We start from the raw sequence: 16,610 nt of genomic DNA on the forward strand, positions 1-16,610 counted from the left end.
ATTTTTACTTCTTAGATTAAACTTTATTCGTCCCGCCCTCAGGAAATTCACTTTGTTGCAGTAGCAAGAAGGTGAAAACACAGACAGGAAAATACATTGTAATCCTAAATAAAATAAATAAATATATGTATATATATATATATATATATATATATATATATATATATATATATATATATATATATATATATATATATATATATATATATACATACAGTAAACATTGCAGTGAAATGGACACAGGTGGTGTTAACATTCAGACATTTTTGTTGAAGAGCCTGACAGCTGATGGGAGGAAGGATCTGCGGAAGCGCTCCTTCTTGCAGTGAGGGTGCAGCAGTCTATTACTGAAAGAGCTGCAGAGGGGGCCCAAAACTGCAAGGGGTGGGAGGTGTTGTCCATTATTGACTTTAACCATGCCAGCATCCTCTTCCCTCCCACTTCCTCTACAGTCCAGTCCAGAACAGAGCTGGCCCTCCTGACCAGCTTATTCAGCCAGTTCCTGTCCCTCTCCGTGCTCCCGCATCCCCAACAGAGCACTGCATAAAACACTGTAGATGCCACCACAGTGTCGTAGAAAGTCCTCAGCATTGTCCTGCACACTCCAAAGGACCATAGTCTCCTCAGTAGGTGGAGGCGACTCTGGCCCCTCTTGGACAGGGCATCTATGTTTTTGGACCAGTCCAGTTTGTTGTTGAGGTACTTAAAATTCTGCACAATTTCAATGTATTTTCCCTGGATGTTCACCTGTGTGGTCTGTTGACGGTTTCTCCGGAAATCAATCACCATTTCCTATGTCTTACTGGAGTTGATGTAGAGGTGGCCTTGCCTTATTTTCTGTGAAAGTTAGAGAAAGATTACTCCGACATAAATTATTCATTGTCCATACTGCTTATCCTCACAAGGGTCATGGGAGAAGGCTATTCCAGGTAACTACAGGCACCAGGCGAAGAAGAACTCTGAATTAGTGGCCAGACAATTGCAGTGCACAAGGACACTGACATCCATTTACTCACACTCATACCTAGAGGCTATTTAGAGTGTCCAACCAGCCTACCATGCATGTCTTTGTAATGTGGGAGGAAGCCGGAGTAACTGAAGAGAAAACACATGCAAGACCGCGGAAAACATTCAAAATCCACAGAGCAAGGTCCAAACCTGGAATTGAACCCTTGATCTCATGTGTAAGGTTAATGGTTAATCACTCGTCCACCTGACCAGATTCTTGACATCGATTGATGTTAAATCATTGAGCCAGAATTGTTTCTAAGATCATTCTCCATTGGAAAGCTCAAATACTTAAATATCGGACCTGGATGGGAAACAACTTTATTTTTTACATCAAGAATACCAAGTGGAGAACATTTCTGAGCAGGCAACACGCGGAAGACATAGTCGCCTGATTGACGACTTGATGGGAGCAGGTTAAATGGATTTTTTCCCTTCCAGTCTGCAGCTGCATTCTGCAGCAACGAGTGGGCAGCTGTTCTTTGACTTTAAATGCAAGACATGAAATGCTTTGATGGATTCATGAATACATGTATTTTTAGATGTTCATTAAAGCATATGAAAAAAAAAATCAGCGCATGTTTTTCCCAGTTCTCTTTTTCTTTAAAATGTCTTAACAACTACAACCTATCACAATAACACATTTTAGTGGGCAATATATTGTCTCATAAATTATTGCTGATATGTGATAGTCATTTTTTAGGTTGAGAACAGCATATTCGAATTATTTTATCGTGAAATCGTTCCGTTTCAAAGGAATTACACGCTCACCGGTAACTGTCAGCTGTACACTCGGTACATAAAGTGGAGTTGAGCATAGTTGAACCCAACTGCAGGGAAGCAAAGGCGGACACGGAGGAATGAGGGTGCACTAACGTCATCTTTACTGTATATAAACTTTTCAATAATAAAACCTTAAAACTCCATGGGAAAGTGACAAAGTACAACTTAAAGAAATCAAACTTCCGGGTAAAAACACGAAGGGCACGAGGAGCACTGGATATGAACAAGCATGACATAACAGAACAGGAGTGAGATGTGAGCAGAACATAGCGGTTTAAATAGACAGACAGGGGCTGATGAGACAATTACAAACACTAGATGAAATTAATGGGCAATCACAAGACAAGTCAAACAAGGGAAAGAGCCAATACTACAAAACCCAAACTAAATCCCTCAAAACCAACACCTACAATTGTTCTGATTCCTCATTGCAAAATCTCGTCTGGAAAACTGTCATCCTGATTCCTACCGGTTTACTGAAATGGTCTAGTGCAAGGGTGCTCATTAGGTCGATTGCGATCGACGGGTCGATCTCCAAGGCAATATTGGTAAATCACTTGAGAGTAAGGCTTCAGTACAGGTGGCATGGGTGCAGAGGGCTGCTGGAAGTTTGAGGCGCACTGCGCAGGGGTTTACCACCCGCTTGAGCTCATAAGGACAGATGAAGCGGGGGGACAGACTCTTCGATTGAACCTTCGACCACAGAATTGTGAGGCGGATGTGCTAACCACTTTACACATTAATTTACCAAACACAGTCTCTAAAATTTTACAGAGGCTTACTTTGGTAATTCCAGTAGAGGCATCCCAGGTACATTCTGAGATTAAATGGATGGAAGCTGCATCCTAGCAAGCGTCATGCCAACTGTGGGCTCTTATGAAAGCATATACTCTGAGTAGTCAAGATAAAATGGGCTCCATGCCATGCTAATTTATGTCTGCCAAGAGCTGCTGTCATTCTGGATATCATTTAATAATGGAAAGGGTATATATAGTAAAAGGTCAATTTACTGAAAGAAAGCATTTATAGATTAAACATATGTAAATTGTTTCTAAAAGAATTATCATTCCCAAAACCAAACTTTATATGATGTAAGATGTGCTATGTAGTTTTATTATAGTAAGAGCGATTTACAATGCAAATGTTCCTACCCCAGCCAACATTTCTATATTGGCCTTATATGGGGCTTTGACATGGCTTTTTGGGAATTGGACCTATCATAGATTTTACTAGGGGCACACCTATATTAGTGTAGCCCTTTGCCCATGTGAAAGGAGCTTATAATTACACGTTACGTCACCACTGTGTAGCCGGCACTACCTCTAGAGACGCTTTAAACATTTTTTCTTTCATTAGTCTTTTGCATGCAAATCAAATCAAATCAAAAGCCTTTATTGTCATTATACACAGCTGCGTATAACGAAATTGGTGGTGCTACTCCACAAAGTGCGTTTTGCCAGTAAAAACATGAATCAGTAATATAAAAATATAAAAAGTCACGTCCGGGCAAGGTAAATTCTAAAATATTGCACAATCTAAGATATTGCACATTGTTATTGCACACCCTGAAGTTATTGCGCAGAAGGGATTGTGTGTCGTGCTAATGCAAGTTCAGAGCCCTGATGGCTCTGGGATAAAAACTGTCCCTATGTCTATTTGTCCATGCTGGATCTGTGCCAATACCTGCCTAAGAAACAATGTGACCCACATACTTGAAATTTGGTTGGCAAAATTGGCATTTGTAAAGGAACAGTTATAGGAAAACTTCCTGCAGACTGTCAAGGACGTTAAGCAACCAGCACTCATGCTCTTCCAATGTTTTGCCAAAGACAATGATATCACTTGAAGCAGATACCAACTGCTTTTTCCATGAGACCCTAAAAAGTAGTTGGAGCACCAAAAATCCTCTGGTGAATTCTTTCAACTTCTTAAAAAAACAACCAGAGAGATAAATGCATTTTTTTCTTTGTCCTGCTCACTCATGGCGATTGAGTAGTACGCACTCTCAAGGTCCAATACTGAAAACCACTTACTTCCACTCTTAGGCAGTCCAATGTATTCTCGATGAAAGGAGTGGTAACTCAGGCATTACATTGTTTCTAATAAACCTAAAATTGGACAAATTTAATTTAATTTTATTCAGTGTTTTTTATCTGTTGTTTAAAGACAAGTGGAGAATCAGAGTGATTCCTAGGTATTTAAATTCTTGGACTACATTGATTGTGGGCGACCCGGTCGGTGAGTGGTTAGCGTATCGGCCTCACGGCTCTTGGGTCCTGGGTTCAAAAACCAGGTCACTTCCACCTGTGTGGAGTTTGCATGTTCTCCCCGGGCCTGCATGGGTTTCCTCTGGGTACTCCGGTTTCCCCCCACATTCCAAAAGCATGCATGGTAGACTGATTGGACACTCTAAATTGCCCCTAGGTATGGGTGTGAGTGTGCATGGTTGTCCGTCTCCTTGTGCCCTGCGATCGGCTGGCCACCGATTCAGGGTGTCCCCCCGCCTCCGGCCCAGAGACATGGATTGGCTCCAGCACCCCCCGCAACCCCAATGAGGATAAAGCGGTTCAGAAAATGATATGAGATGAGAGACATACAGACAGTCTTAGATATGTTTAAGTGCAGTTGGGATTTTTCAAGCCAGTTATTCACGCCCGTCATTGCATCTGTGAGTTCCTATGCAGCATTTTTTTTGTCTTTCGCGTGGACATAGAATAGCATCATTGGCATACATTTGGCAGGTGACAATTGAAGGACAACAGCTTGGCAGAACATTTATGTAAAGACTGAAGAGCAGTGGACCCAGCACTGACCCCTGCTGTACCCCAAAACTGTTATTCCGCGAATTAGATTTTGTGTTTTGTATCCTGACGCACTGTGATCTTAGAGATAAGTATGATTCAATTTAATTTGGCGTGCTTGGTGAGAAATTAAAATTAGACAGTTTAGTCAGCAGTTTCAGGTGGTTGATGGTGTGAAATGCCTTTTTGAGATCATCAAGTAAGACCGCATCAATGACCCCGCCTTTATCTAGTTTTGCTTTTATGTTTTCTAGAGAGAAGCAAACCGCCGTTTTGGTAGAATGATATTTTCTAAAGCCGAATTGCAGCCTGTTCACGGTGTATGGTCTGCTGTTAATGTGATTCACAATTTGCTCTACTACTAACTTTTCCAAGACCTTTGAGATGGCTGGAAGGATGCTTATAGGTCCGTAGTTTTGGTTATTGTGGGGTTCCCTGATTTCAGGACTGGTGTGATAACTGAGCACTTGCAGGGTTCAGGGAAGAGACCCTCATTTATGGATTTGTTTACAATAGTGGTTAATGGAGCTATGAGAGATTCTTTGTGGTATTTCAGAAATGTTACATCCATATTAAACGCATCTTTTGCTTTGGAGCTCTTGAGCCCAGATATAGCGCTTTCTCAACTAGTGACTGCGAAACTATGTTCAGATTAAGAATGGGTCCATTGGTGTTTAGGGGTTGTGATGGGTGATATTCTATTTGAGGGATGCTAGGTGTCAGTTCTATAATGGAGTCTATTAAATAATCATTTAAAGTTGTAGCTAAGTCCCTTGCATCACGGATTGTTTCCTCCTTCAATTGTAGTTCCTTCATTTGTTTGTGCTTTGAAGGAATTCCTGCCAGTTTTTAAATATTTTTCCACATCTCTTTAGTGTTCCCTTTCGCAGTGCTAATTATGTTTATAAAGAAATTTGATTTTGCAGTTCGAATTAATTTTATTACTTTGTTTCTTAGAGAAGTAAATGTCTCTCTGTCATAAATCATTTTTGTTTTAAGTGATATTTGGAGAGCAAGGTCTCGTTTTTTCATTAATGCTTGTATGTCTTCATTTAACCCTTAGATGCACGTGTGACTGGACCCTACACTCTTCCATAAGTGGGTCAAAAATGACCCATAATACAATGAGTGAATTTTTGTCATTTTGGTTAAGAATAATCACTTGTATAATATTTAGTATTATATTTAGGACCATACAAGAATGATTTCAAGTTTGAAATATCTTTATTTTTCACTTTTTAACATTTATGAAAAAGAAAATTGAAAATGACTGTCTGTGTATGTATGTGTAGAACTGTCCAGTCATTGATTGACAGTTCCTCTCTTGTTCCCCTGTTTTGCCTTCTTGTCTCATCACTGTAGTTGTAGGGTGCAGGGTGCCGATGCCATGTTGTAGCACAGGACCATGGGTCACCTCTGTGTTTGGCGCTTGCACGTGTAGTTGCCAACCATCTGGTCAATGGTGTCTACACCTCTTTGTGTTGTTGTAAAATGTGACTTCTGGGGTTTTCTTTCTGCTATGTTAATCCACTGCTTTGTCGTGACGCATCGTGCTCAAGGGCACAACAGCCTTTCCTACGGCCCTTTCCTAAAGACCCAGAAGATCTTTAGGCCGTACTCGGCAGGCTTGCTTGGCATGAACTGTAGAAACTTGCACTGACCCCTGAATGGCACAAGCTATTCGTCCACAGTGACACAATCACTGGGGATGATTCTTCTTTGGTGACATTTTTCCATTCTTTTCCTCTAGCTGTTGCTACCCTCCATCTTTCCAAGTTTGTGCACTTCCTCACCGCTTGGATTATATCATCAGTGATGAAGATAATGAACATAATACTTACACATATCAGCTCTTACTGTGTAAAATATTCATTCTGAGGGGTAACACTTCTGATATAGTCTGCGTGGTCCACAGTGAATTTATAGCTGACAGCCAAAGTTGATTAGAAACAGTGGGTTCCATTGGATTCCATAGAAAATGCACACGGGAGATTTTTGACCCACTAATGGAAGCTCGGGTAGTAATACAAAAACTGAAATTTCTTAAAATGTATAAAAGGTAAATAAAAATTGTGAATGATATTATATAAAAAAATGTTTTTTGAGGAATACCTGGAATATGAAATGATAACAAATTTTCAGTCCGAAGATATTTCAAGAAAACAACCTCACCGGGTCATTTTTTACCTACTTATGCATCTATGGGTCAACCATGGGAGGTGATTCTTTTTTATGGTTTTGGTTTAATTTTTCTTATGAATATAGACTCTGTGTCCTGGATAATGGTCATGAAAGTATTGCAGCAGTCATTACTATGGTTACGGTAGAAAGGTGGGTAGAGAGTAGGTTGTTAATTCCATGAACACCAATACAGCTGAAAGTGATTAGCGATCAGCTTCTTAACCAACCAGAAAATTATCAGACAGGTTTAATTGATTTTATACCAGGCCCAATGGAAAAAGGTGTTCCTTTAGTTTTGTGTGAGCAGTGTCGTACATCAAATCATTCAGTTGAACACTGGGCTAACTTTTTTTTTACCATAGGGTTAGAAAAACAACCCGATTTCGGAAAAGGTGGAAAAATGTTTTTTGAGGAATACCTGGAATATGAAATGATAACAAATTTTCAGTCCGAAGATATTTCAAGAAAACAACCTCACCGGGTCATTTTTTACCTACTTATGCATCTATGGGTCAACCATGGGAGGTGATTCTTTTTTATGGTTTTGGTTTAATTTTTCTTATGAATATAGACTCTGTGTCCTGGATAATGGTCATGAAAGTATTGCAGCAGTCATTACTATGGTTACGGTAGAAAGGTGGGTAGAGAGTAGGTTGTTAATTCCATGAACACCAATACAGCTGAAAGTGATTAGCGATCAGCTTCTTAACCAACCAGAAAATTATCAGACAGGTTTAATTGATTTTATACCAGGCCCAATGGAAAAAGGTGTTCCTTTAGTTTTGTGTGAGCAGTGTCGTACATCAAATCATTCAGTTGAACACTGGGCTAACTTTTTTTTTACCATAGGGTTAGAAAAACAACCCGATTTCGGAAAAGGTGGAAGAAGATGAACTGAGAGATGATATGAGTTACAAAAACAGTAGAATGATTCTGTTTCGCAATCCACATTGATCCATTACACATATAACCTCAGACGGTTTTATAGCTGCAGTGGAACTGCAGGGCACTGTATTGAACTAATCTAAATGACTGTCAGTAAAAAAAAAATGAAGTAACTGTAAACCAGATAGGGGTTTTGATTCACCATAAACATACACACAAATATCTTGAGTCCCTGCATAACAGAAGCAGACTGTGTAAATCCTCACCTTGCCTTATATGCAGAATGCTGATAAATCGAGTTGCTCATTGAAATCTTGGTCTTTTAAGACGCTGACTAATCCCACTAAATGAACTTCCCTCGACAAAACAGTCTCACTTGATTTGTATTTCTCCTAAATAATGGTGACAGCTGGAGCAGGAAGGCATTTGCCCTTGTTGGCTGCGTCCTATCCAAACTGGCAATCCTAAAACGGCTTGCTAAAACTAATTGAATGGAATTCATTTCAAAGAAAGCCATTGACAGGTCACGTGCCCACTTTACTATGTAAAGGTTAATGGTCAGCACATACTCAATGTCAATGCTAAAATTAATTGCAGTATTTTGCAGTTAGCATTGTTTCTTTAGGTATCAAACATGTTGTAAACTGTCCATATAGTCTGTTCACTTTCCTCGCGTGTACGCTGTGGCTCAATCATTTAAGGCTGGTGAAGAGATTAGCACACTTCGTAAATTCCAAAACCTAATTTTAGAGAGATTTTTATCGAACATATATCAACCCCAAATTATTCTTACATGGAAGAATGCAATATTGTTGCATATTTGTGCATGTAGTATGTTTTCATCTCATCACAGACCCCTAAATTGCTTAATTTTCTGGGAAACGATTGGACTCTGTTCAATTCTAAGTTTCCCATAAAAATAATGGAAAATCAAAACTGTTGATTATGCGTTGCATTCAAAACTATTTTTTTCAGTACCTTTCAATAATACTGTAAATGTTGATTAACTACTTAAAATAGTAAAACAATAAAATGAATGAAAGCAAGTGAAACACAGAACTGCATTATATTTTGTTAAATTCTTAATTTTCTCTGTGTTTTAACAATAAAGTAAAAATATAAAATACCTTTAAAAATCTTGTTTACAGCCAGGCAACAGAAATTTGTCTACATCTGCCCCAGAGTAGAAAACTGTTTTGTGAACATGAATGTAATCATTATGTTGATGAGAAGGACTGACATTGGTGATAAACAGTTTTAAAAAGGGTGGGTAAAATTCTACAGATTATTTTTCAGGCTATTACTGGAAGACCTTATTTTTATTCCTCTTGTTGAATGGATAAAATGGGTAATCAGGGGACTGCATCAGAAATGTGCATGTGTGTAAAATAATTGTGCAGGCTAGATCCATTTGTCACCAGCATGTACACTTTAAATGTGGCAGTCAGCAAGAGAGACATAAATTATAATCGTAAAAGCCTTGGGCATAAGGGGCTTGGCTGTGTCGCTTTCCCTCTGGCTTTAGGCTCCTACTAACTCCTGATGTATTACAATGCCTTTGAGGTGAACTCAATATCGGTACGACTCCACGGGGGCCTGTGGAGGTGAAATGAGCCCTTATTACCCAAACTATAACAAGGCCCCATTTCTTTTTCATCTGACAATTTTGAGGGGAAACTGAAGTACAACTGTGCTAAATGTACTTTGTCTGGTGCTTGTAAAATACTCATTCATTCATTCACTTTCCATACCGCCCATCCTCGAAAGTGTTGCGGGGTTTGCTGGGGCCTAACCCAGCTGTCTTTGGGCAAAAAGGCAGACTACAACATAGACTGGTCACCAGTCAGCCATAGGGCACAGAGAGCGAGAGAGACAAACAACCATCCACACTCCCAATCAGAGCACCTCCAGCGGAAATCGAGCCTGCAGCTACCCGCACCGAAGTCAGGCGAGTGAACCTCTACACCACAAGGTGGCCTTGTAAGATACTGCGGGTGCTATATGAAGAGTGGAACTTATATAGCTGAACTGCTGTAGCTTTCAATATTCAGAGTTGACAGATATGCCTATTTAAATGCCTGAGAGATTTACAGTACATCGCTCAAAATACTTCTGCATATTGTGCGTTAATTAATAGGTTTTATCCTAAAAATCACTTAATCACTCAGGGCCAGTTTTTGCTATGGACTATGGGGGTGACTCCCCAGGGCCCAATCTATTTGGGAGAGCCCTGGGCAGCCCTCAATTTAAATATATATGTATATATATATATATATATATATATATATATATATATATATATATATATATATATATATATATATACATATATACGTACATATATACATATATATACATATGTATATATATATATATATATATATATATATATATATATATATATATATATATAAAACCAGTATGTCTACAGTACTATCCTTCATTTCCATATCAAGTTTGTGGTGCAGATTGTCTACTCTGTGTAAGTAAGTTGGGGGTGGAGTGTGTGTTTGTCGGGGTTGGGGAAAGGTGTAGTTATCTGCCCAGCACGCAAAATTAGGCAGGACCACCTTTGCTAGAGCTCATCCCAGCTAACTATTGGCAGGGGGCTGGGTACCATCTAAACTGGTTGCCAGATAGCCACAGCCTAATATTCAGAAAATGGATGGTCGGACAGAGGGACAGCCTAATCACAGGTCTCACTTCATAAATTTGATTTACGGGCCATTCCTGATCCATTTTATGCTCTCCCACTGTATTTTGTACTGTATTACTATAACTGTAATACATAATAGCCTTTTAATGAGGCAGGACTAGTCTATTCCAAAATTCAGTAACAGGGCAACAGTCAACTCACATAGCAGAGTATTTTTATGATACAGTATGTAATTTGTCCTGATTATGGCTGCAAACACACTGTAGCTACAATTAAAATTACTGTGAATCTAAATAAAGCAGAGCAAGCGAGAGCAAATTGCACCGTGTTCCTCTCTGCTTTCTTGAGTGTGTTAGTCTATCCCTATGGATGTATTTTAAGTGCTAACAGTGGTTGTAAATAATAGAAGGGGAAACAAAAGCTTACCAAAAGAATACAACAAAAACATGTTTCAGAGTTTTGAGTGAGTAGCAAAATTCATTTTAAAGGTAAAATACATAAATAAATTTTAAAAAATGGATTTTTGGGTGTGCCCCGATGTAAGCGTGTTGACCTCACCGTTCTGGGATCGAGGGTTTGATCTCAAATTGGTCCTAATTGTTTGGAGTTTGCATGTTCTCCCCGGGCTTGGGTGGTTTTTCTCCAGAAACTCTGGTTTCCTCCCACATCCCAAAGATAAGCAGCCAGGTCTTAACAGAGAAGGACATATGGGATTCATCATAAATGTGGAATGTGTAGGACAAATAAACATCTATCGAAACACATACAAGACTTGCGTGATAATACAAACAAAATACATGATTAGTGTGAGTAGTAATGTCAAAAGGGTGATAGGCTGGTGAGATTATACTGTGATCCTTCACCACTTCAACTTTGACGGTTTCAGTACATATCGGATTTTATATTAAGTATAAAAAAAGTTCATAAAAATGTCAAAATTAACGCTGAAATAGCAACCGAAAAAAGGGAATGGAAAAAGACGAAAGTCAGAGCTACGCTTCTTCTTTGGCGCTGAATTGGGTGGCACTCAGCACCAAAGAAGTAGAATTTTACCGCAAGAGAAGAAAGATGCACTGAAGATCAATTTTATCGCAGAACAATGACACAACGAACATTATAAAAGGCAGAGGAGTACAAAATCTTGCCTTCTGGTGTTTTGTTGTGAGGGAATTTCCCATCGTGCTCAACTTGGATAAAGCCAACCCCGAGCCTTTTCGAGCTTTGTTTGGATTTTGAATTGTCGTTTAAAATACCTCCTAAGTGTCCCGTGGAAGAATCATTACCAGAACCACCGCTACCTCCCTGTTGCGGATCAGGGACTGGAAAGTGGACCCACAGCGAGCCGAGGTTGGTGCGGGTGCGCCGCCTCAAGCCGCCGCCAATCCGGCGGCGAGCAAGGTCTACCCGCGACCTGGCCCGGGCAGGAACAGGCAGCAATACAGTACATCGAGGAAGAGTTCCCTAACATAACTGAAGAAAATGGTTGTCTTCCGGAGCAAGTTTTTGGAGCAGGATGCCTTCCAGGACATTCTTATTCAAAGATTAACTGAATGGTAAAGCCAGCCTTACTCTACAAGTTTGACTGTCCTCATGCTTTAAAAAACAAGAAGAAAGCCTTGCTCCCTGTTTACTGGATGAGCAACCGAAAAGCCTGAATCACGAAAGCCTTCCCAAACTGTTTCATCCCGAAGCCAAACCTGTACCTTGCTGAAATAGGGGTCCCCTTCAAGGACTAGGACTAAAACTCCCATGAACCTGTCTTTTTGGATTTAAACTATCTATACATATTACTATTTCTGAGAATGTGTGTGCGCGTTGGTGTGTTTTTTCTGTTAACATCAGCCAAAATGGATCCAATTTGAATGCGGTTTTGAAAAAAACAATTGCAAATGTATTGATCGTTAGGATGTTACCATGCTTGATTTTTAAATTTGGGCCCCAGTTTTTCAAAAAATCTATTATTTCTGAGAATGTGTGTGTGTGTACATTAGTGTGTTTGTTCGTTAACATCGGACAAAATGGAGAGAACACCGTACATCTGATTTGAATGCGGTTTTGGACAAACGATTGCAAATGTACGGCTCTAGGATGTTACAGTGCTCGATTTTTGAATTTGGGCCTCAGTTTTTCAATAAATCGATTTTTCCACTTCCAATAAGGAATCTTGGCGGGCATGATGGCCCGGGAGCGATTGTGCAAACATGGCTTCGTACCCGGCCAATTTTGTTTCACATCAACCTCACAATGGAGAGCCAGAGAGGACATACGTAAAGGCATCATGAGAAAGTGTCGCCACGCCTGCTTTGAAGGTGAAGAGGCTTTGTCGCTACACCTGCCACCATTAATACACCTGATCAATGTTCCCTCTAAGCTGCGCGCGTGCGCAATTGCGCAGTAGTCTCGTCTTCTCTGCGCACAGCAAATCATATGGAGCGCACAAAATAAAATCCCTTTTTTTTAATGTTGCTCACACTGGTACTCAGGTACTCAGTGTGCTCAGGGAGGTTGTCTTTCTGCCCAGACAAACAAAAAAATTGAGGGAACATTGCACCCGATGGGTCTCAGTCTTCGTAAAAAGACAAGACGGAATGTATGAAGAAAAGGCGACTCTGTCGTACTCATTGGATGGTCATTTGGAAGCAGTTGTTGTACTTTTCCTTCCCCAATATAACCCCCCCTCCTTTGCCTTGCTTGCCGACTTTACAACTTGACGGGTAAATGTTTGGTCATTGAACTTGGCGTACAAAGTAGATATTCGTACAACTGTCGCTTGCATGGAGCAGTTCAAGGATCCTCAAGGCTTCTTCACCATCTGGAAAAGATTGAATTCGAGTGATTGATTCAGGTAATTATTAGAATTCCTTGCAGTATACGTAACTCTGAACACGGCATAAGAAATAACCGTTACATTGTTGAGCGCATGCGATTTGTGGAACCATAATATGGCGTGTTTAGTGTACTGTTTGTACGTAAACAGGGGCCTCTCTCTCTCTCTCTCTCTCTCTCTCTCTCTCTCTCTCTCTCTCTCTCTCTCACTCTCTCTCTCTCTCTCTCTCTCTCTCTCTATATATATATATATATATATATATATATATAATTATATATTAATGCATTAATCTTTTCATATGGTTATAACTGTAATATTTAATAAATACACTTCTTGATAATTATACTTGTGTACTTGTATTTTTATATAGGCACAAAAACATATAACAAGATGTGGCAAGGAATACGACATATTACCAACTACAATAACAATAACAATAATATGTCTGTTAATGCAGATGCCTCACTAGCGGAGAATTTGAACCGTTTCTTTGCCCGCTTTGAGACTGACTCAGACCCAGTCTCAACACCCCCACCACCACCCTGCAGCAATACACTGACGTTCCGGGAACAGGAAGTGAGACTGGTAATGCCGTCTGTGAACACCAGGAAGGCTGCGGGCCCAGACGGAGTACCTGGGAAGGTGCTCAAAGCCTGTGCTGACCAGCTGGCTGGAGTCTTCACAAATATCTTCAATTGTTCCCTGCAACTATCCATCATCCCATCTTGTCTGAAATCTGCCACCATCATCCCTGTCCCCAAAAAGCCAACCATTGGCAGCATGAATGATTATAGGCCTGTTGCCCTCACGCCTGTGATCATGAAGTGCTTTGAAAAGTTGGTAGCCCGCCATATCAGAAATACAATCTCTCCCTCAATTGACCCTCACCAGTTTGCTTATAGAGCAAACAGGTCCACTGATGATGCTATTGCCATTGCTCTTCATACAGCACTGAGCCATCTGGAACACCCTGGGAACTACGTGAGGATGCTCTTCATTGACTACAGCTCAGCCTTCAATACCATAAAACCGGACATTCTGACTGACAAACTCTCCCACCTTGGACTATCCTCTTCAATCTGCTGCTGGATAAAGGACTTCTTAACCAACCGACCACAGACTGTTAGACTTGGTCCCCACATCTCTTCCTCCATTACACTAAGCACTGGCTCCCCTCAAGGCTGTGTACTGAGTCCTCTTCTGTACTCCCTGTACACCTACGACTGTACACCCACCCACCAGTCTAACGCCATCATCAAATTCGCTGACGACACCACTGTGGTCGGACTCATCTCAGGAGGGGATGAGTCGGCTTACAGAGATGAGGTCAACAATTTGTCTTCGTGGTGCTCGGTGAACAATCTCACAATGAACACCACGAAAACTAAAGAAATAATCTTGGACTTTCGCAAACACGGCACAGATCTGGCCCCACTCCTCATAAATGGAGTATGTGTAGACAGGGTCCAGTCCTTTAAATTCCTGGGGGTCCACGTCACGGACACGCTCTCATGGTCTACAAACACCACGGCAGTGGTGAAGAAGGCTCAGACACGACTCCATTTCCTCAGGGTACTTAGGAAGAACAACTTGGGCTCCAATCTTCTGAGAACCTTCTATAGAACCACTGTAGAGAGCATCCTGGCGTACGGCATCACAGTGTGGTACGCTGGAAGCACGGCGGCAGACAAAAAGGCCATGCAGAAAGTGATTAACACTGCCCAGAGGATTGTCGGCTGCTCTCTGCCCTCACTTGAAGACACTGCCAGCCCGCGTTACCTCAGCAGAGCCAAGAACATCATAGGGGACCCTTACCACCCTGGTCACAATCTGTTCCAGCTGCTGCCCTCTGGCAGACGCTATAGGTCCCACAAAGCTCGGACAAATAGGCTTAAGGACAGTTTTTTCCCCACATCCATCAGACATCTAAACTCGCGCTAACATACCACACATTCCCTTCTGCGGCATATGAATAGATGGTTGGTTGGTGATCTGCCTCCTGCTGGCTGACTTGAAGGAAGGTAAGTGGCAGACAGCAAGGTAAGTGTGCGCGGTAATCGAGAGGTAAGCGACCTGTATCCACAACAGCGGAATGACAAATTACAAGTCCGTAACTTACACTTATTTAGGTCTTTTGCCGATTAAACGTAGCTTATGGAGAAGCACCATCAATTTCGTCACACGCAGTTTCTGCGTGTGATGACAAGTAGGCTTTTTGTGTTGTGGTAATGACGGCATGGCCTATGTCCGATTATTATTATTATTATTATTATTATTATAACATATAGTATGGTAGTAATAATAGGGGCAATCCTACTTTGCGGTTTTTCGATTATCACGGCCATGTCTGGTCTACATTATCCGCGATATTCGAGGGATTACTTATTTTGAATATGTAACAATACACCATTAACATGACATTTACAGACCAAAATCACTCACTTTCCTTTTGACTTGTAATTTAATCTCGGGTAATGAAAATTTACTGCTTTTATCTAATTGGGCACCCAAAGTCTTCGCTAAAAAGGTCTCGTGAATGCCTCTCAAATTAAGTCTCCCCAAGATCCAGCTGCCTCAAAAGAGGCATAATTCACAACAGTACGTAGATCAAATCCCAAGCTATTTTTCTGACTCGCACATTCGGCATTCATGAAAACGAATTTACAAAAGGATGTTTGGCTCTTTAAAATATTTTTTTAAATCATTCTACATATTTTAAATAGATAAGTGTCTAAACACTATTATTATGATTATTACTATTATTACAATGCATTTCATGTTATTCAGCAGTATGACGTAAGTGCCGACCAAATGACAAGAGTATATTTACTCACTTTCAACATGGCGACCGACTGCACTACATAGAGAATTTTGTGCCTCAAGTATTACCATCTAGTCACGTTGCTATTTTTCCACAAACAGTAGCTATTATTTCAATACAAACGCAGGTATTTTACTATATATGATCGGAGATGTATCGTCGCGGATCGGCAAAGAAGGACCCAAACAACAAACCGGCAACGGATGCAAGTGATAGCGAAAAATACGCCGACCTTTTGGTGTTCGGCTACGCCTGTAAAGTGTTCCGAGACGACGAAAGGGCTCTTTACCACGAAAATGGAAAGCATCTTATCCCATGGATGGGAGAGAAGAGCATCATGATTGATAGGTCGGTTGAACACTTAACCGAAACACTATGCTAACCCTCTATCCCGTTTGTTAGCCTGTTTCAAAGTTGATGGAACTGGTTGGAGTTAGCTTGCTGAAGCCCGGTGGATACCTGAAACCGTCAGGATTTTTTTTTACATCATTTGTCATCCATGTTTTCGGACCTTCTATAGTATTTGTGGAAAAACAACAACACTAAAACAACATTTCCAGAGTAGTTTGTTGATGGCAACCTATCCAGATACTTAGTTTCAAACATTGCAATTGCAAGCACCCAATGCTGAAGATGTTATTGTCCCTA

General features: G+C 40.6%; 1 protein-coding gene and 1 long non-coding RNA gene across 2 annotated transcripts in view; one reads left to right on the top strand and one right to left on the bottom strand.

Moving 5' to 3' along the window:
- Positions 1-228: 228 nt before the first annotated feature.
- Positions 229-15,938, bottom strand: LOC144090534 (uncharacterized). Its single transcript, XR_013305427.1, has 4 exons — positions 15,584-15,938; positions 11,460-13,126; positions 10,873-11,003; positions 229-837 (listed from the first exon to the last, which is right to left on the bottom strand). It is a non-coding gene; the product is annotated as an uncharacterized LOC144090534 (long non-coding RNA).
- A 17-nt stretch (positions 15,939-15,955) lies between these two features.
- The window catches only part of sfswap (splicing factor SWAP), a 51,561-nt gene continuing 50,906 nt past the window's right edge, over positions 15,956-16,610 (top strand). The window contains exon 1 of the mRNA XM_077622084.1: positions 15,956-16,310. Within this exon, the coding sequence (XP_077478210.1) occupies positions 16,114-16,310 (197 nt within the window). The 5' untranslated portion in view covers positions 15,956-16,113. The remainder of the gene's footprint in view (positions 16,311-16,610) is intronic.

Source organism: Stigmatopora argus, chromosome 16 (assembly GCF_051989625.1).
Source record: "Stigmatopora argus isolate UIUO_Sarg chromosome 16, RoL_Sarg_1.0, whole genome shotgun sequence".
In the NCBI taxonomy this organism is placed as follows: Eukaryota; Metazoa; Chordata; class Actinopteri; order Syngnathiformes; family Syngnathidae; genus Stigmatopora; species Stigmatopora argus.